The sequence below is a fragment of the Triturus cristatus genome, chromosome 11 (genome assembly GCF_964204655.1).
Source record: "Triturus cristatus chromosome 11, aTriCri1.1, whole genome shotgun sequence".
Lineage (NCBI taxonomy): Eukaryota > Metazoa > Chordata > Amphibia > Caudata > Salamandridae > Triturus > Triturus cristatus.
Window position 1 is genome coordinate 874862177 of NC_140594.1, and position 20192 is coordinate 874882368.

At 47.8% G+C, this 20192-nt stretch overlaps 1 protein-coding gene across 1 annotated transcript in view; it reads right to left on the reverse strand.

Annotated features, from left to right (window-relative positions):
* GFM1 (G elongation factor mitochondrial 1) overlaps positions 1-20192 on the reverse strand; it is a 239150-nt gene that overhangs the window by 137296 nt on the left and 81662 nt on the right. Inside the window, exon 8 of the mRNA XM_085634740.1 lies at positions 732-816. Within this exon, the coding sequence (XP_085490866.1) occupies positions 732-816 (85 nt within the window). The remainder of the gene's footprint in view (positions 1-731; positions 817-20192) is intronic.

Here is a 20192-nt window from a genome sequence, read left to right on the forward strand (position 1 = left end):
AAATGAAACAGCTGAAAGTAGGTATGAAAACAAAAACTCTTAAATGAGCTGTGGGGTTATTTCAGGCAAAACAACGTGTACAGAATGTGTACCGTTTTTGCCTCCATTGAACGTTGTACCCAAAAGGTCACAGATTAGCCACAATAGGTCACAATAACCTACACTAAAATGCAATCAGATCTCAAAAAGTAACAAGCCTATCTTGGTTTCATAATTTACACTCAAACTGTTAACATAGTTATTTGTTAATTACCACTCTATTCAATACGTAGTGGTTTTCCCAAATCATCTTAGAATGCATACTTTTTTATTTTGCAGAAAATACAGTGCAAACATTAACAAAATTCAAACATCGCTAACTAAGTTTAAAAGCAAATTGGAAAAAATCTTAACACCATTTAACCATATACATTATACACCACAGTCAATAGCAGCCTTTGTTAATTTACATGCATTAAAAAGGCTCAATAGCGTTTTTTCCATTTCTTCCACCAGAAAGACTACTTTCTTGGTGAAAGCACAGTCCAGACAAGAAGTGTTTTTTTTAACAAAAATGCAGTTAGAGTCATATATCTTCCAAACATGCATTGCAACAAGTCACATAAAGATGGGATTTGCGGTTTCATATTTTAAGTTACGATATATTCAATGCACAAAGCTTCAAACTTAAACCTTCAGTACTAGCCAAACCACAGTTAAGGAGTGAAGCAGAATCATAATTCAGAACCCACCTCAAGTTTGAAAGCCAGGCCTACAAATGGCTGGGAGCTGTCTCTTGCTGGGCTTAATATAATCTTGGTAGAATCACCAGAATCGCTACAAGAAACAAAGAGACCTGTTAATAATGGTTTCACAACTATTTGATCTAAAAACACATGCACTGATGAGGTTCATCCTTTTTAAATCAGAAACCACCTCATTTCCAAACAAAATTATATAAAGGAATAGAACCTTTGAGGTAATTGTTTACTATAACATTTCGACTCCTCTATGTAATTTGTATTGGGTCTCCCATCGTGCATTTCAATTGATACATTTATGATGAATTATGGTTGTTTGTAGAGCACAGAGCAGCAACTGGTCTGGCCTTTTATGCCCTGTGGGCTTATGAGAAATCTTGCATGCATGTATGGTGGTGTGTGTCTCGTTTGGAAGAGTTGCATACTGTGTATAGTGATGGAGGGCCAAGTCAAGTCCCCTTTTGATATAGAGGTGCAACTAGAGGGTGCTTTTGTCATTTGTTCTGGATCTGCAGGTTGTACCCAATGGTTTTAGACAACTTTTTAATACATTCATATCTCACCTGTGATTGTATTTTACTTTGGGGATCTCAACATTTGATTTCAACAAGTAACTTTCAATCCTGACTTTCAGCTATCTATGGTAGCCACAAAGGGACACTGCTTAGTTTAGAGGCACAGCAGTATGCTATCCTTTTGTGCAACCAGCGCTTTGATGTACAAACTGAATAAAATTTTTCTCGATGTATATAACTAAACCAAAATAGACGATCGTTTTGAAAAAAACATGATGTACAAAGCAGCAGTTCAAACTGGCTTTGAGAACTGCATTAGAAAATCTTACATGTATGTTCCAAAGTGCGATAAGAATTCAATTTAATTTTGCTGTGGGAATGTTTTTAAAACATGTCAGCAACTTTTCACACTGTCAATTTCAGGCTAAAACATAAGGGTTGATTCAATGCTGGCCTGGTAGCCAGGCCTGTTGCATCCCAACAGTAGCTTACCTTGGACCGGTGTCGGGTCGTTATTGAGAAAACACCATTTATTATCCTTCTGGTAGCATGTGACGTCTTTTTCTTGGCACGCTGGACCCAATAAGGGATTTCAGCTCTGATGCCATCATGCCTGCAGGTGAACGGGCGGCATTCCTGAGCAGGAACACGAACAGCTTGGTGCCATGCTAGGCCAGCGGCTTTGGTCATGGCAGGATGTTCTGGGCATCAAACCATCCAACATGGCTGCATAGTTATCTTTAGGTCAACTCATTTTTTCTTCCTCTTTTAGGGTGCATAAAGTGCTCAGACAAATGGCGCACTGCGTAGCAATGCAGTTTAAGTTTTTTACTTCAGCTTGTTCTGGTATTCAGTCGTATATTTTCGAGCCTGCTTTGCTTCTTCTTGAACTCTTCTTCTTACTCAATGTTCAACAACTTCAGGAGGTTGTCATCCTTACCTTGGACAAACTGAAGCAAGGCAAGCAAAATGTGAGCTGTGTCGAGCCCACAATAAAGCAGACATGTTAGCATCTGGAGATGGTTTACAGTTGACATTCTGGATTGGATGCAAAAAGTGGAGCCTCATTATATACCATGATGGTGATGTTGGCCTTTATTCTAAATCTATGCTTATTTATTACAGGGCATTAATAGGGTTTCCCCTGTTGGACTGTTTTTAATATCTACACTCTGCATTTTCTTTTATCTGCAATATGTCCTACAGCCAATTAAGTTTTTATGAAGACCAAATGCATTTGGTACCCAAAACCAACAATTCAACATAAAAAGCTCTGGCAGCCCTAGTGAAACAGATGTGCTTTTATTCTATGGCGTTCAATGGGAATATACCTACTTTTCTGATTGCATGCTTTAGATACCAACTTGGTTAAAATAGAATATTTTCCAGTCTTATGCTTTATGGCAATACTGTTCTCAGTATAAATAAATGTAAGAAAACACAAGAAGTTATGATTGACTTTTCAGTCTTTGATACAATGATTATCTGACTGTTAGACAGGAGGTGCAACCAGTGTGTAGAACAGTTTCTTGAAGAGAGGTCACATATTGTTCAACTTGGAGCCTTCTCATCGAAACCCTACTTTTGTGCTGAGGATTCCAATGGCTCATCTTTATTTACATTACATTTGAGCTATTATATGAAACAGATAGGCTATGTCAATTAAAGGTCACAACTTTTATATAAAACTACCCACAAAGGGGCCCATTTATTAACTTCATTTACATGGAGAGTTCAGTAGGAACAAGGCTGTGCTATAGCGGACGCCAAGGACCAGTTTTCATATGTATTTGGTCCATTGGACAAGTAGGCTAATATCAACCTCTTGCAGCACAAGTTATTTGGCAGTTTAAAGTACCACAGTATGATTGTAGGAAATACGACTGACTGCCACTAACCCAAGACTTATATCTGTATATACACGTTAGTCATATTTGTATATTTGACGCAATAATGGAAAGCATTGGGCATAGGGTGAGCGCTATGAAAATGCAAGATCAGCATGCATTACTTACAGTGGTTCTAACATAAAAAGTGTACACTGTGGAAATTGTAAAAATTTGAGGCTATTTATAACCCTTCAAGAAGGCTTTGCGATAATATGCAAATATATGCAGATGCTGGACAGCAAGATTAGCAATTGTTTTACACAAAAAGTATTTTCAACTTGAAAAAAGAAGAACCCCATCCCTCCCAGGTTAAAAATGTCTGGAAAAGATCACTCTTAACTAAGTTCCCAATGGGCTCTATCAGATGCAACCTATTTCCCATTGGGACAGTATGACACAAAATCTATTTTAGTGTGCCCTTGTGAAGAAATTTCCTCTCGGACGTTTCAGCATTCTATTCTGTTATATCAATATTTTGATCCTTTTAAATGTAGATCTTTACTGCCTATTTTAAAAGCACAGGTTTTTTGTCAATGGAGACCAGCATTTTATTTTCTCTGTATGTTGCTTCATCCCGTTATGTGTTTTTCTGTGGGGGCTTTGTAAAAAAATGCCCTGAAATGGCGTAATTCAATGACATTTTAACTAAACTTGCAAATAATTTTATGAATTATACACTTTATGTATTGTATTTTAACAAGTTCTATTGTTCTTTTATGATTTCTTAATAATCAAATAAAGATGAATGATGACAACTTAAAAACAAATGTGCAATTTTAAATAGCAGAAGGCATCTTTTAGAAATCTGCCTTTTATGTGTGATCACCCCAGATTTTTCACCTTTAGGTTGGACTATATTTTTGATGGATTTAGAACTCTGTGCACTATAACCCTGCTAACCTGTGCCTGTGATCCCCCTTTAAACATGTCTGAACAGGCTTATTCTTAATTGGCACATTCAATTTGCCTACACATCCCTAGTATTTGCTGTAGAAAGTGCACCCAGGGCCTGGAAGATAAATTCCAGTAGTGCACTGCAGCACCTATTGGGCCATCCACTACATTGCAGAGTAAACCCTCAAGCACGGACTGTCAAAATAACTCCGGATGATAGAAGAGCTTCCTTTCTAATATGAATAAGTCACCTCTATGTTGCCCTTGCAGCCCGCAAGGTAGAGTGCATACCAAGAAACCAAATGGGGCAGACTCCTACTAACATGCCTTGCTGCCCACTTAGGACGAGATCAGTGAAAAAGCCTAGAGTGCTGGATTAGCCTGGGGTGGAGGTGAAGAGCGATTAATATTTGAGGGGTACTGAAGGGATTTGATACCCTTAGGGGAAGAGTGTAAAATACCAAGGGAACACTTTTTGCTGTATGGAGCAATACAAAAAGTGGTACCTACCCAGTGGGGGAAGGGAGTGGAGAAACCGCTGGAGCATAAGGTTCTTCAATTGATATGCACCACCAGGGAGATGACCAAAGCGGTTACTGCCATGTATAGGGGGCTGCTTTCCCAAGTGTACGCTGGATGAGTTCAGAAGGGCAGGGGAAACCGACATTCAAAGGGAGATCACAGAGGAGAAAGAGTAGGGGAGAAGGCATCAGAATGCTCCTAAAATCTACAGGAATGCAAGGTTCTGCATGATCCAGTTGTATTATATATACATAAGGCTTACCAAACGACTGAAAGCATTAACAAAATTTACCCAGGGACCCAAGTCACTTGCCCTAGATGTTTACATCCCGATGCAGCATTCTATCGTATGATATGGGATTGCCCTGGCCTTAAGTAGAATCGGGAGAAAGTAGTGGGCACACAATGTTCCGTGAAAGAATGGTATATACACCTTGCTCCCCAGCAGAATACATACTGGGGTTGTTTGCCTGAATGCAGCCTAAAAGTCACCATGCACTTCACTGACATGGCATTAGTGTTATAAAAACAGCCTTTTACCAGTAATTGGAAAAGCGCTTCGAGCTTTACACACTACCACTGGTTGCTGGAGCAGAATAAGTGGGTAATATCAGAGGGCACCCTGATACATGTTGAGGCAAAAAAAGGCCCCCAGACTTTGCAAAAGCAATGGAGGATAATGGAGACCCCTGAGGACATGGAAGGGGGGGGGGGAACTCTGCGCCATGTATTCGGAGACAGTGTCAATACCGGGGTAAAGGGGAAAACGTCAACACCTGAAAAGAGAAATGCTCAAAACCAAAAGGAAAGCACTTTTATTCTACACCTGCTCATGACTACTCTGTTACAGGGGTATGGTCCATCTCGGACTCTCTAATCTCGTGGTTTACTACGGATCTATTATGGGGAAAAAGGTAGTTTGCACACAAGCTCCAGTGTAGGGTGGGGTGGGGATGGCGGTCCCACTCTCTATATCCCCCCCCACCTCCCAAGCCTGAGATGGTTATAACTGTATAGAGCTGAGAAATGTCAGCTCCCCTCCCCTAGTCCCCACTAGAGCGATCTGAGATTGAGATGTGACTTTGATGTTAGGCATGACAAAGACTCTCATACAATCTTCTTGGTACAATGAACTGGAAAGTTGTAAAGGCCAGTGTGTTGAATTGTTGATATAAAACTCCATAAGATAGGGTTTAAAAAAAAAAAAAGGGTGCTTTGAATTTTAAAGTGGAACATGTAGAAAATTAAGCATGACCCTAGAGTGACAAGACTCCATTAGCTATTTTCCTGCAGCAAGCCAGGCATGGGGCAGAATTCACCATGTTTCTAGAGGCTCAGGCAGTTGACTTAGCTTTCATTATGGAGACCTGGGCTGACGCTTCATCAGGCCCAGATTTAGCCTCCGCAGTTCCAATTGGGTACACCATTTTTAAACAAAACCAGGTGGGGGAAAAAAAGGGTGGTGGGCTGGCCATAATTTACTGAAGCAGCTGGAAAGGGATATTTACTACTCAAAATGACCTATCAACCCTTGAATCCCTACTGTTTAATATTTCCATTGACAATTGCTATACTTTAAATGGATTATTATTTTATCGTCTTCCTGGACCCAGGACTGACTTCCATAACACTGTGGGTCTTTCCTTGGATGTGATATCTCAGGTGCAGGATTTCACACTCTTGGGCAATTTCAATCTACATTTTGAGGATCCGTTAGATAGGGACGCAGCATATTTTACTGACATCATGAACAGTCTGGGACTGACGCACAAGTTACTTACCTTAGGTAATGATAAATCTGTAAGAGACATTAGTTAGTAATAGATTCCTTACCTTAGAATATCCCCAGGCGTCAGACTGGATCCGGAAAGTTTTCGTCAGCAGTACCCCAGCGCGTCGGTAGGTGGCGTCGTGCGGTTCCGCGTCCGTCGTAGGCGTCGTGATCGCCGGAAGGACGTCGCGACAGCTACTTACACGCTGCCCTCGCACGCTGATGTCAGTTCTGTACACAACTTTCCGCGCCAGGAATGCAGATCCCTGAAAGATACTGACCACTAATGCATTGAAACTAGGGCCCTGAAAGGATGACCTTAAACCTAGAAATTAGTTCGCAGAACGGGGAGGATGGATGGGGCGGTAAGGAATCTATCACTAACTAATGTCTCTTACAGATATATTGTAAGTAACTTGTGCATCTGAAAGAGACACGTTAGTGATAGATTCCTTACCTTAGAATATATACCCTAGCAATACTAACCCCGGTGGTGGGTCTGCGAACCAAGATCACACCAGAAAGTCACGGAGAACAGAACGGCCAAAGAAGGCGTCTCTCCGGAATTGGTTGTCCAGGCAATAATGCTTAGTAAAAGTGTGCAACGAGGCCCACGTAGCTGCCTGACCGATGTCTTGCAGGGGGACACCACGTCCCAATGCAGCAGTACCTGCAGTTGCCCTGGTAGAATGGGCACATAACCACACCAGAGGTTCCTTTTTAGCCAGAGAATAGCCGGCTTTAATACACAAGACGACCCAGCGGGAGATAGTCCTCTTGTGTACAGCCCGGCCTTTCTTGGCATCTACGTAGCCAAAAAAGAGCTGGTCATCCACCCAAAACTGTTGTGTGCGATTCAGGTAAAATGAGAGCGCACGTTTTGGGTCGAGACGGTGGAGCCTCTCTTCCTCTCTGGAAGGATGTGGAGATGGAAAGAAAGTGGCCAAGGTGATAATTTGCCCGATGTGAAAGGCAGTAACGACCTTTGGCAAGAAGGAAAGAAGAGTGAGAAGCACAACCTTGTCCGGATGAACAGACAGAATGGAGGTTTACAGGAAAGAGCCTGCAGCTCACTCGTGCCTTGCGGAGGTGATGGCTACCAGGAAAGCAGTCTTCAAGGTCAATAAACGAAGAGGACAATTGTGCAGCAGCTCAAAGGGAGCGTACATCAAATAGGTAAGAACCAGATTCAAGTCTAACTGCGGCATCACAAAAGGAATAGGAGGGAAAAGGTGAGTAATGCCTTTGAGAAATCTATTTACAACAGGGGACTTGAAAAGAGAGGACTGATCAGGAAGCCTGAGAAAGGCAGAGATTACAGAAAGGTAGCCCTTAATAGTGCCCAGAGCAGAGCCCTGCCGGGCCAAAGACAGAAGGAACAAAAGGACTTCTGAAAGAGGGACAGAAAGGGGATCCACAGCCTTTGCTGTGCACCATCCACAAATTTGTTCCACCTGCAGGCGTATACCGATTTAGTGGAGGGACGCCTCACTGTCAGAATGATATCACAGACTTCAGGAGGCAACTCAAATGGAATCAACTGTCGTCGCTCAATCTCCATGCATGGAGGTGGAGGCTGGATAGGTTCGGGTGGAGGACCGTCCCCTGTTGCTGCGAAAGAAGATCCTCCCAAAGACGCAGTCGGATCGGGGGATCCACGCTCATACTGAGTAGCTCGGGATACCAAACTTTTTGAGCCCCGTCCGGGGCCACAAGAATGACTTGGGCCCGGTCGCGCCTGATCTTCTTCAGCCCTCTGGGTAGAAGTGGTATAGGGGGAAAGGTGTACAATAGACTGCAAATTCACGCACGAGTGCCACCTTGGAAATTCCAACGCGCAGAACTGCTGACATTGCGCGGTCTCTTCGGTGGCGATTAGATCTAACCAATTCTCTCCCCACTGTTGAAAGAGACCTTGCGCCACCTCCGAGTGAAGACGCCATTCGTGATCCATCATGCACCAAAGGCTGAGTTCAACTGCCCTGGATTTCAAAGAACCTGCGAAGTGTTGAACCACAAGGAAATACCTTGACATTCCAGCCATGTCCAGAGACGCAGAGCCTCCTGACACAGGGTCCATGACCCGACCCCGCCTTGCTTGTTGAAGTACCACATGGCGGTGGTGTTGTCTGTGAACATCTGCACTACCCTCCCCTTGACAGTGCAAGTTGGATCGCCCAGAGCTCCAGAAGGTTGATATGGAGCCTGGATCCGCCGGAGACCAGTGGCCTCTGATCTCCGCCTCTCCCATGTGACCGCCCCATCCCAGGAGGGACGCATCAGTCACCACTGTGTGCACCGGTTGGGGAAGGGAGAGTGATCTGCCGCTGACCCAATGCTGGTTAGTGAGCCACCACTGCAACTGTTGTGCAGTGCCCTCCGAGATCTGGACGTACTCGGACAGGTTACCCTGATGCTGTGCCCACTGGAACTTCAGGTCCCACTGCAGAGCCCGCATATGCCATCTGTCATGATTTGTCAGCAGGAGGCCATGAGGCCCAGCAGCCTCAAGGTCATCCTGACCGAATCCCAGGACAAGGGCCGAAAGATCTTTATCATAGCCCAAATGTCCCAGACTCGCTGTTCGGGAGGATAAACCCAAAACTGCACCGTGCCCAGAACTGCTCCGATGATGATGAGGAGTCTCTGAGAGGGAATCAGATGCGACTTCGGCACGTTGATGGAGAACCCCAGCAAATGCAGGAGGTTGGCTGTAGTCTGGAGACGACTGTCTGGGGGCGATCCCGCCTTCAACATCCAGTCGTCGAGATAAGGGAAGACTGAAACCCCTGATCTGCGCAGATGAGCTGCGACCACTATCCTCACTTTCGTGAACACCCAAGGGGCGTTGTTAAGAACAAAAGAGAGCACGGTGAACTGAAAGTGCTCGTGGCCTACCGTGAACCGCAGGTCATGCCGGTGGGCAGGCAGGACGGGGTTATGAAAGTAAGCGTCCTGCAAGTCCAATGCTACTATCCAGTCTTGCGGGTCTAGGGCAGACAAGACCTGAGCAAGTGTGAGCATCTTGAACTTCTCCAAAAGTAGGTTGTGGTTGTTATTCCCACTACTTCTTGATTCCAAAGAAGGACAAAGGTCTGCGTCTCCCCTAAGCAATAGCTTGAGAGAGCACCGTCCGGCCCTCCTCCGGACACTGACGCAGCACCTGCACCACCGTATCCCACACAGAGTGGGAATAACGGCCCAAGAGGCATGAGGTGTTAACAGACCGCAACCCTGAACTGGCGGAAGACAAAATCTTCTCCCCAAATTGCTCCAGTTTCTTGGATTCCCTATCCGGAGGTGCGGAAGGGAATGCGCCGGGGGTCGCAGAGGCTTGGACAACCAAGCTCTCAGGGGTAGGGTGTTGGGAGAGGAAATTGGGGTCACCCGGGGCCAGGCGATGGTGTCGGGCCACGTTCCTATCCACAGGCGCCCCTGTGTTGGGCCTGGACCAGGTCCCCAAAAGAACGCCTGAAAGTGTGTCATTGATGGACAGCAGCGGCTCCGCAGAGGAAGACGCTGGCCGAAGCACTTCTGTCAGGTTAGTCCTGATGGCCACTGTAGGGCGCTCGAGGTGGAGAGCCTCGGCCACCCTACGCAACACCTCTGAATAAGTACCACCCTCCTCCGTAGCCACGGTAGAAGGAGACAGTGCGCCAGGTTCTGGAGGAAAATCTAGTCCACCTGCGTCCTCCAATTCCTCTTCCCAGTCCGGCTCTATCTCGCATTGGGCTGCTCGAGGGCTTTCAGACCCCTCCCAGTCCCCCATCCTCCGCAACCTGCGGAGCAGGTGGGAAAGAAGGTGGATGGAGAAAAGGATAGAAATTCCCCATCGGCATTGGTCGACACCGGTCCGGCACAGTCTCCACGTCGGGCTCGAAGGCATGCTGGCAGGGCCCGACGGGCCAAATAGGCAGGCCATAGCAGACAGGAATTTGTGCAGCTGGGCCGGAGTCGCCGATGGACCCGGGAAAGGCGGGTAGGCCGTCGGCAACTGCCTAGGCTCAACCAGAGCGGCGGGGGTGGCACCACCCTCAGCTGTGTGGCACGACAGGCTAGGGGAGGGCGAAGAGCGACGCCGCTTCTTCGACTTCTTGTGCTTCATCTTACCTGACCCCGAGTGCGAAGACTTCGCCGAACGATGGTGGCGGCTCCGTGACCGGTTCCTCGACCTCCCGCGGGACCGGGACCTTGAACGGCACGGAGCCGACTCCCGGGCTTCAAGCAACTTTCGGGACCGCTCCCGCAAGGTTTTCGGAGCCATGGCCCGGCAGTCGGGGAACGACGAGTGGTCGTGGTCACGCCCCAGGCAATAGAAACACTCGCGTCATCGACATCATGCGAGGACAAGCCTCGCAAGACTTAAGACCGGGCATCCCTCAAAAATTGACTAGGGCTACCGCCCTCTCCGGATCTGCGATTGCTGGGGCGGAGAAAGAAAGAACTGACATCAGCGCGCGAGGGTGGCGTCTAAGTAGCTGCCTAAGTAGTACCTTCCCCGAGAGCTGGAAGCACGCCGAACTCAGCGCTCTACTCAGGAAACCTACAGCAGACCCCACCGAACTCAAGAATTATCGCCCCATCTCGCTACTCCCGTTTCCAGCCAAAGTCATCGAGAAGACCGTCAACAAACAGCTGGCCGCCTTCCTCGAGACGAACGGATCCCTCGACCCCTCACAGTCCGGCTTCCGAGCCAACCACAGCACCGAGACCGCCCTCATCGCCGCCACCGACGACATCCGAGCCCTGATGGACAACGGAGAAACAGCGGCCCTCATCCTCTTAGACCTCTCCGCGGCCTTCGACACTGTCTGCCACCGCACCCTAGTGCAGCGCCTCAGCAATGTCGGAATCCAGGAGAAGGCACTGGAATGGATCGTCTCCTTCCTCGACGGAAGAACACAGAGAGTCCGCCTACCACCGTACAAGTCAGAGGCCACCGAAGTCATCTGCGGCGTCCCTCAAGGATCCTCGCTGAGCCCTACCCTCTTCAACGTCTACATGAGCCCCCTCGCGGCCATCGCACGCCAACACAACCTCAACATAATCTCCTACGCCGACGACACCCAGCTGATCCTCTCCCTGACAAACGACCCCGCCACCGCCAGAGCCAACCTGCACAAAGGGATGAAGGATGTAGCCGAGTGGATGACGACCAGCCGCCTGAAACTGAACTCAGACAAGACGGAGGTCCTCATCCTGGGCTCCTCGCCCACCGCCTGGGACGACTCCTGGTGGCCCCCCGCCCTGGGCACCGCACCCAAACCGACGAACCACGCACGCAACCTGGGCTTCATCCTGGACTCCTCCCTCTCCATGACCAGACAAGTCAACGCCGTCTCCTCGTCGTGCTTCAACATCCTGCGCATGCTACGGAAGATCTTCTGGTGGATCCCCACGGAGACCAGGAAGACCGGCACCCAGGCCCTCGTCACCAGCCGACTGGACTAAGTCAACGCCCTCTACGCCGGAACCACCGCCAAGCTCCAGAAGAGACTCCAGCGGATCTCCAGAACACCTCAGCCAGACTCATCCTCGACATCCCAAGAAACAGCCACATCTCCGGACACCTGAGAGACCTGCATTGGCTCCCCGTCAACAAAAGAATCACCTTCCGTCTCCTCACCCACGCACACAAAGCCCTACACGATCATGGCCCGAGCTACCTCAACAACCGAATCAACTTCTACGCTCCCAAACGCCACCTCCGATCAGCCAGCCACGCCCTCGCCGCCGTCCCACGCATCTGTAGAGCGACAATAGGAGGAAGGTTCTTCTCCTACCTGGCCGCCAAGACCTGGAACTCCTTCCCGGCCGACCTGCGCCTGACCCAAGACCACCTCTCCTTCAGGAAGAAGCTCAAGACCTGGCTGTTCGAGCAGTAACGGCACCCCCCCCCCCCCTTAGCGCCTTGAGACCTTACGGGTGAGTAGTGCGCTCTATAAATGTCTTTGATTGATTGATTGATTGATTGACTGCCGCGACGTCATCCCGGCTCACGACGCCTACGACTGACACGGAGCCGCACGACACCACCTTCCGACGCGCCGGGGTACTGCTGACAAAAACCTTTCGGATCCAGTCTGACGCCTGGGGATATTCTAAGGTAAGGAATCTATCACTAACGTGTCTCTTTCAGATTCAGCATGTAACTAGTAGTACCCATGCTGCAGGACACCTGCTTGACGGAATACTTTCGAATAATAACGCTCTACAATGTCACCCGTTGCTCCCGCTAACCTGTCATGCTTTCCCTCCCTAACATTTGGGATCGGAAAATTTGAGAAATAAATTCCCCAGTAGGTTCCGTCCATGGAACAATATTGTAAAGGAAACCTTAGTAAGCTCTGTAGCCCAGACCCCCCTTAAGAGTAATAATGATCCCAACACAGCAGCAGCTGCCTTCGAGCAGTGGTTTCGCAGCTCAACTGGTCAGGTTTTACCTGAAAAATCCACCACTAATTACAGAGCAAGATGCTCTGAACCATGGTATACTAAATACCTTAAACTTCAGAAACAAAACTGCTGGCGATGCGAAAGGAACTGGAGATCTTGGTATGATACGAATGAAAAAATGGCCTACAAACAATCTTTGTTAGATTATAAAAAGTTAATGCATGAGGAGAAGACACGCTATTACACCACCACCATAAGTGCAGCAAAAAATTCATCAAAAGAATTATTCGCCACAGTAAAAAAATCTAGCCAAACCTCCAGAAATTGCCACCACACCGGTAAATCAGACCTTCTGTAACTCTTTGGCCACTTTTTTCCAGGAGAAAGTCAGATCAGTTTATAGTGGCTTCTCAAAATCCATGTCTCAAAACTATACCTCTCAAAGTACGCCATCCATTTTTAAAAGGGAAGAGGAAGCAACTCTAGCCACTTTAAATTCTTTTGACCCTCCGGAATTACTCTCCTTTCCACCCTTGACCACGGATCAGGTCATTAATCTACTCCTATCCACTAAATCAGGCACTCCGTTAAGATTTTTCATCTTCTACCGAAAGTAATGGCTAATCACTTATCCACTATTTTTAATCAAATGTTTTTATCTGGCATATTCCTTACCAATTGGAAACTAGCTTCAGTCCTCCCCCTGTTAAAGAAAGTGAACCTGGATGGGGCGGATCCTAGCAACAACCGCCCTATTTCCAGAATCCGCCTATCCGTCAAGATGATAGAGAAGGCTATGAATGTAACACTATCAGATTACATCGAGAAACATGCCTTTTTGGATTCTACACAGTTCGGCTTTAGAAAGCACCATAGCACGGAACTAGCACTGATCTCAGCATCAGAACAGATCAGGCAGACTGTTGACGCAGGGGGCAATGCAGCACTAGTGCTGCTTGACCTCTCTGTTGCATTTGATACAGTAAGCCATGCAAGACTACTAGATTGCCTGGAGAGGATAGGAATAAAAGGTAAAGCGCTTACCCTACTCAGGTCTTTTTTGCATGGCAGAGAACAATTCGTAGCTCTCTCTGATTTCAAGTCACCCAATTTTATGTTACCGTGTGGGGTTCCTCAGGGCTCGTCGTTGAGCCCGACCCTTTTTTAACATTTATGTAGCACCTCTGGCACAACTTGTTAGATCCTTGGGCTTCTCAGCAATCTCCTATGCTGATGATACCCAAATTGTGGTATCAGTGACAAGTTCACCATCAGACACACCATCACACTTTTTTACGTGTCTCAGACAAGTTGGTGACTGGATGGTCACCAACTGCCTAAAATTAAATTCTAACAAAACTGAAGCCTTGCTCTTTAGCAGCATTACTACTTTTTGGTCCCCAGCTCTCTGGCCTTGGGAACTGGGCTCTTTACCAGTCCCTACAACCAAAGTAAAAAACTTGAGTGTCATTTTCGACTCCAAGCTTAAACTGGAAAGTCATGTAAATCTTTTTATACTTTGAAATTACTTAGAAAAATCCTTCCATTCATCCCAATCAATTTACGCAAGTTGGTGATTACTGCACTGGTGTTGTCCAGAGCTGATTATTCCAACAGTCTTCATCAATCTCAGGACCAAATGTCTGATGAACTATAGATTGTGCAAAACGCTGCAGCACACATGCTGTTCGATATTTCTAAACACAAATCTGTTTCTGCCGATTTAAGAGAATTACATTGGCTACCAGTGAGGAGATGTATCGAGTTCAAGACCCTCTGTATAGCTTTTAAGGCTACCCACAACACAGGCCCAGCCTTTTTTTAAGCTGCATCTCCTTCGATATATACCTACATGCCATTTACGCTCAGCTAAGTCCTTTAATTTGGTGATCTCTAGGTTCAGGAAAAGCGCCAGGGGCGGGAGAAGCTTTCTGGTCGGCACAGCCAGACTTAGGAACTCTCTCCCCCAGAGATTAAAAACCTAAACTCACCTACTGGCATTCAGAAAAGCGCTAAAAACATGGCTGTTTAATCTTTGACAGTATAATTAAATCCTTCGGTACTTTTCACTAGATAAGCTAGCTCCTTGACACCTTCGGGTAAATGTATCGCGCTTAATAAGGAAAATGCTACTTACCAGTATGCATCTGTTCTTGGCATGTAGAGCTGCAGATCTACACACTTTTGCATAGATCGCCATCTGGTGTTGGGCCCGGATGTTTGCAGTTTGTTTTTCCTCTTGGAAAGTCTTTGGAAGTCACGAGGTCGGTGACTCCTCCCTTGGATCGTATTGCGCATGGGCTTCGGCTCCATCCTCAGATTGTTTTTCGCCAGCAGGGAAAGATGGAGCGTAGTAATAACAGTGAAGAAACCCATGTGTATTGTAACTAAATAAGATAGACTGGAACAGATACAGGTAGCCGGGGTGGCGGGTGGGCGTGTGTAGATCTGCAGCTCTACATGCCAAGAACAGATGCATACTGGTAAGTAGCATATTCCGTTCGAGGCATATGAGCTGCAGATTACACACTTTGCATAGACTATATAGCAGTTCCCAACCTTAGCGGCGACCACTGGTATCTGTTGCAGTGGTTTGAAATAGTGTTTTTAGTACAGCCTGGCCCACACTAGCTTGTTGCTTGGTTTGCACATCTACACAGTAATGTTTAGTGAAAGTGTGCGGTGTTGACCATGTAGCTGCTTTGCAGATATCATCTAATGGGATGTTCCCTAGAAAAGCCATAGAAGCCCCTATCTTTCGTGTGGAGTGGGCTTTAGGGGGAACAGATAGCGTTCTTTTTGCTTTGTGGTAGCAAATCTGTGTGCATTTTACAATCCACCTAGCTATCCCTGATTTTGAGATGGGGTTGCCTTTGTGTGGTGGAGAGAAAGAGACAAATAGTTGTCTGGTCTTTCTGAAAGATTGTGCTCTTTGGATATAGTAAAGTAAGGCCCGTTTAACATCTAGCGTGTGTAGAGCCCTTTCTGCAACAGTTTGAGGATGCGAGAAAAATACCGGTAATTTTACCGATTAGTTTAGATGAAAGGGGGAAATGACTTTAGGTAGGAATTTTAGGTTGGTACGGAGAACAACCTTGTTCTGGTGCATTTGGAGAAAAGGGTCTTGTATGGTAAGTGCTTGTATCTCACTGACCCTTCTAAGGGAAGTGATGGCTACAAGAAAAGCTGTTTTCCATGTGAGAAATTGCAGTTCGCATTTATGCAAAGGTTCGAAGGGCGGTCCCATTAGCCTTGTGAGAACTATATTTAAGTTCCACACAGGTGAGGGTGGTACTCTGGGGGGAATTATTCGTTTTAGGCCTTCCATGAAGGCTTTAATAGCAGGCACTCTGAAAAGTGATAGGTGCTGTCTGTTTTGTAGGTAAGCGGCAATTGCTGCGAGGTGTAGCCGAATGGATGTATATGCTAGGTTACACCTTTGTAGATGGAGTAAGTAGCATATGATGTGTTGTATAGACACGTCTAGAGGATTGATGGTGTTGTTATGGCAATAAACAACAAATCTTCTCCATTTGGCAGCGTAGCAGGCTCTAGTGGTAGGGCGTCTAGCTTCTCTGATGACGTTCATACAGTCAGGGGGCAGGTTAAGGTATCCGAATTCTAGGATCTCAAGTGCCAGAACGCAAGGTTGAGCTGAGCTGGGTCCGGGTGTCCGATCTCTCCATGGTTCTGGGTTAGGAGGCATGGTGAGAGGTTTAGCTTTTGGTGTGGTACTACCGAGAGTTCCAGCAGTGTGGTGTACCACGGTTCTCTGGCCCATGTTGGAGCTACTAGGATCAGTGTGAGGGAATGCTGTTGTAGCTTTCGCACCACTAATGGAATTAGTGGGAGAGGTGGAAAGGCGTACGCAAATTTGCCGGACCAGTTCATCCATATCGCATTGCCTTTGGACAATGGGTGTGGGTATCTGGCGGTGAAGCTTGGGCATTTTTTGTTTTCGTGGGTGGCGAAAAGGTCTATCTGCGGATGCCCCCACATCTGAAAGAACGGGTGAAGAACCTGTGGGTGAAGTTCCCACTCGTGGATCTGCAGTGTCTGTCTGCTGAGCAGATCTGCCATGGTGTTTTGGACTCCTGGTACATGCTGGGCCAGGAGAAAGATTTTGTGTGGAATTGCCCATATGCATATGCTCTGTGCTAGTTGAGAGAGCTGTGGAGAGTGTGTGCCGCCTTGTTTTTGAATGTAGTACATGGCCGTCATTTTGTCTGTGCGAATGAGGACTGCCCTGCCTAAAATCTGTATTTGAAAGGATTTTAGGGCTAGAAAGATTGCCAGTAACTCCAGATGGTTGATATGGAGTAACTTTTGTGCGGCGTCCATGTGCCCTGCACTGTGAGGTGTAATAGATGAGCTCCCCAGCCGGAGAGAGATGCGTCTGTTAGTATTATTTACGGAACCGGGTCCAGGAACGGACAACCTCTGGAAAGATTTGTGGTGTTCCACCACTGCAGAGAGCGATGGGTGCAGCCGTCTACCAACACCAGATCTGTCAGTTGCCCCTGGGCCTGGTTCCATTGGCGCGCTAAGCACTCTTGGAGTGGACGCATCTGGAGTCTTGCGTGAGGCACTATAAAAATTAAGGAGGCCATCATCCCTATCAGTTGCATAAACACTTGCTGGAAGAGAGTGTTGAGGTATAAATCTTTGACGCAAAGCCTGAATGCTTGCAATCCTGGCAGGATTGGGGTAGGCTATGGCTTATGAGGTGTCTATGGTGGCACCGAGGTATTACTTTATGTGGGATGGTGTTAGCTAGAACTTTTGGTGGTTCACCGTGAAGCCTAGCTGGTGGAGTAGTAGGATTGTAGTGACGGTGTGGTGTACACATTGGTTGTAGGACGTGGCTTTTATCAGCCAGTCGTCCAAATATGGGAAGACGTGAATGTGCTGTCTTCTGTGGTGTGCCGCCACTACCGCTAGGCACTTGGTGAATACCCTTGGCGCTGTTGTGACCCCGAATGGGAGCACCTTGAACTGGTAGTGTTGCCCGTCCACTACAAATCTGAGGTACTTTCTGTGAGCATGGTGTACCGGAATGTGAAAGTATGCGTCTTTCAAGTCCAGTGTGGTGAGGAAGTCGTTCTGGGAGAGGAGCGGAAGTACCTGCTGAAGCGTTACCATGTGAAAATGGTCTGAATGTATGTATGTGTTTAGGGGCCGGAGATCTAGAATAGGTCATAGAGTCTCGTCCCTTTTTGTATTAGAAAATATAGGGAGTAGACCCCTAAAATTTGCTGATTGACGGGAACTTGTTCTATTGCCTGTTTTTGTAGGAGGGAGATTACCTCCGGTTTTAGTAATGTGGTATGTTCTTGTGAAATTGGGCGTTGCCTGGGTGGAATGTTTGGGGGGGGGGGGGGTAGATGTCAATTCTAGGCAGTACCCTGAGCGAATAATTTGGCCTCCCAGACCTGAAGGAAATTTTGTAGTCTGCCCCCGACCGGAGTGGGATGGTCTGGAGGGAGTGGGGGGGGGGTCATTGGGTAGGCGGTGTGGCAGAGCGGGCGGTATTTGTTTTGCCTCTGCCTTTATTGTTATTGCCCCTATAGCCGCCTCTTTGATAACCCCTTGTGAAGGTGGACTGAGCAGGGGATTTGTAGGAAGTGGACGCGCAATCTGAGGAGTAGCCTCTAGCGGTACCCCGAAAGGAAGAGCGTCGAAAGGAGCGCCTAGGAGGGTGTGACTGCAGAGCTCCCATAGATGTTGCCGTATCCGTGTCCGTGTCCTTCTTCATTTTCTCGAGGGCCTCATCTACCTTTGGGCCGAATAGGTGTTCTTGGTCAAAGGGATGATTTAGGATGGAGGGCTGTACTTCAGGTTTGAAACCGGATACTCGCAGCCAAGCATGGCGACGGAGGAGGACGCTAGTGTTAATGGCCCTGGAGGCTGTGTCTGCTGCATCTAAGGCACAGCGTATGGAGGGGTTAGTTATAGTCTTACCATCTTTAATTAATTAATTGGCCCTATTTTTGTATCTTTCTGGGAGGTGGTGCATTATGGTTTCTAATTCATCATAATGCGCCCTATCGTATTTGGCCAATAGCGCTTGAGTGTTGGTTATACGCCATATAATGGCTGCCTGTGACGCAGTGCGCTTTCCTGACACGTCTAGTAGCTTTGACTCCTTGTCAGGTGGTGGTGCTTCACCTGACACCTGGGAGTTTGACCTCTTCCGTGCAGTGGAAACCACTAGGGAATCTAATGGCGCTGGCCCTTTGATATAGACAGGATCTGTGGGGGCAGCTTTGTATTTTTGTGTCTATGCGTTCGTTAATGACCCTAGCCCTGACTGGGTCCTTAAAAACCTCTGGCGCATGTTTAATCACCCCCTTGAGCATAGGTAGTATGGAGGTAGACCTATGTGCGGTATCAAAGGTGTCGAGGAGGAAATCATCCTCCACTGGGTCAGTGTGTAGCTCTACCCAGTGATAATGTGCCGCCCTCTGAAGTAGGTGGTGGAAGCCTAATGAGTCTTCCGGTGGAGATGGCCTGGAAGGGTATAGGTCATCTTGTGGGACGTCTGGAATATCTGGATTATTGTAGTTGTCCCATGGGTCTGGGGATCCTGTAGGGGTGGGGTCTTGGGGCACATCCCCTGGATCGTAATATGGGTCCCCCTGATCATCATCGTCTGGAGACGGGGTCGGAGAGCGATGAGGTGGGGGTGGAGAAGGTGGAGGGGGCGGAGGTGGAGAGGGTGGAGGAGGTGGGGAAGGCATTCTGAAAGGGGAGGTAGCAGAGTCCTTCCTCTTTGGAGGTGGAGGCGGAGCCGGTTTGTCCAAATGTCTCTTTTTGGAAGAGAGTGCCAAATGTCCAGCTTTTGGATCCTTGGTAAGAGTCTTTTGCAAGGGATCCGGTGTAAAAAGTTCTTGTGATAATGTTTGTTCCGTCGGCGCCGAAGGTTTCGGGGCAGATGACTTTTTAGGCTTGTCCGTGCCGTGCTTAGCACTGGGCTTGGGAACCTCCGTTTTCTTGGCGGGCGCTGAGGTGGGCTTCGGCGTGGAAGTGTCGGTGCCGAGGGCCTTATGGGGTTTGGTCGGTACCGAAGAGGGCGTCGGCACGGAAAGGCTGGGTTTCGACACAGAGGGCTTGGGCGCGGAGCTCGGTGTCGAGGTAGAGGCCGGTTTCTTTTTCGGTGCCGAAGTGTGTTTCTCGGCACCGCTGGAGGGCTGGCTCGAGCCCGAGCCGCCGGAAGGCTTATTTGGCTTCTTCACCGGGCCCGAAGGTGGGGTGTGTGAAGCAGTGTCTCTGGTCTTGCCTAGGCCCGGAGGCGAAGGCGTGACCGAAGCCTTTTTGGGTGTGGGTGTGGGAGGGGGTATAGTACTCACGACCCTCTGCGCCGGGGTGATGTCCTCCAGATCGGAGTCGTCGGCTTCGGAAGCACTGACTAGGTACTCTTCAGTGTGCTGCTGTCCCCGATCTTCAACGTCGTCCTCGAAGATGT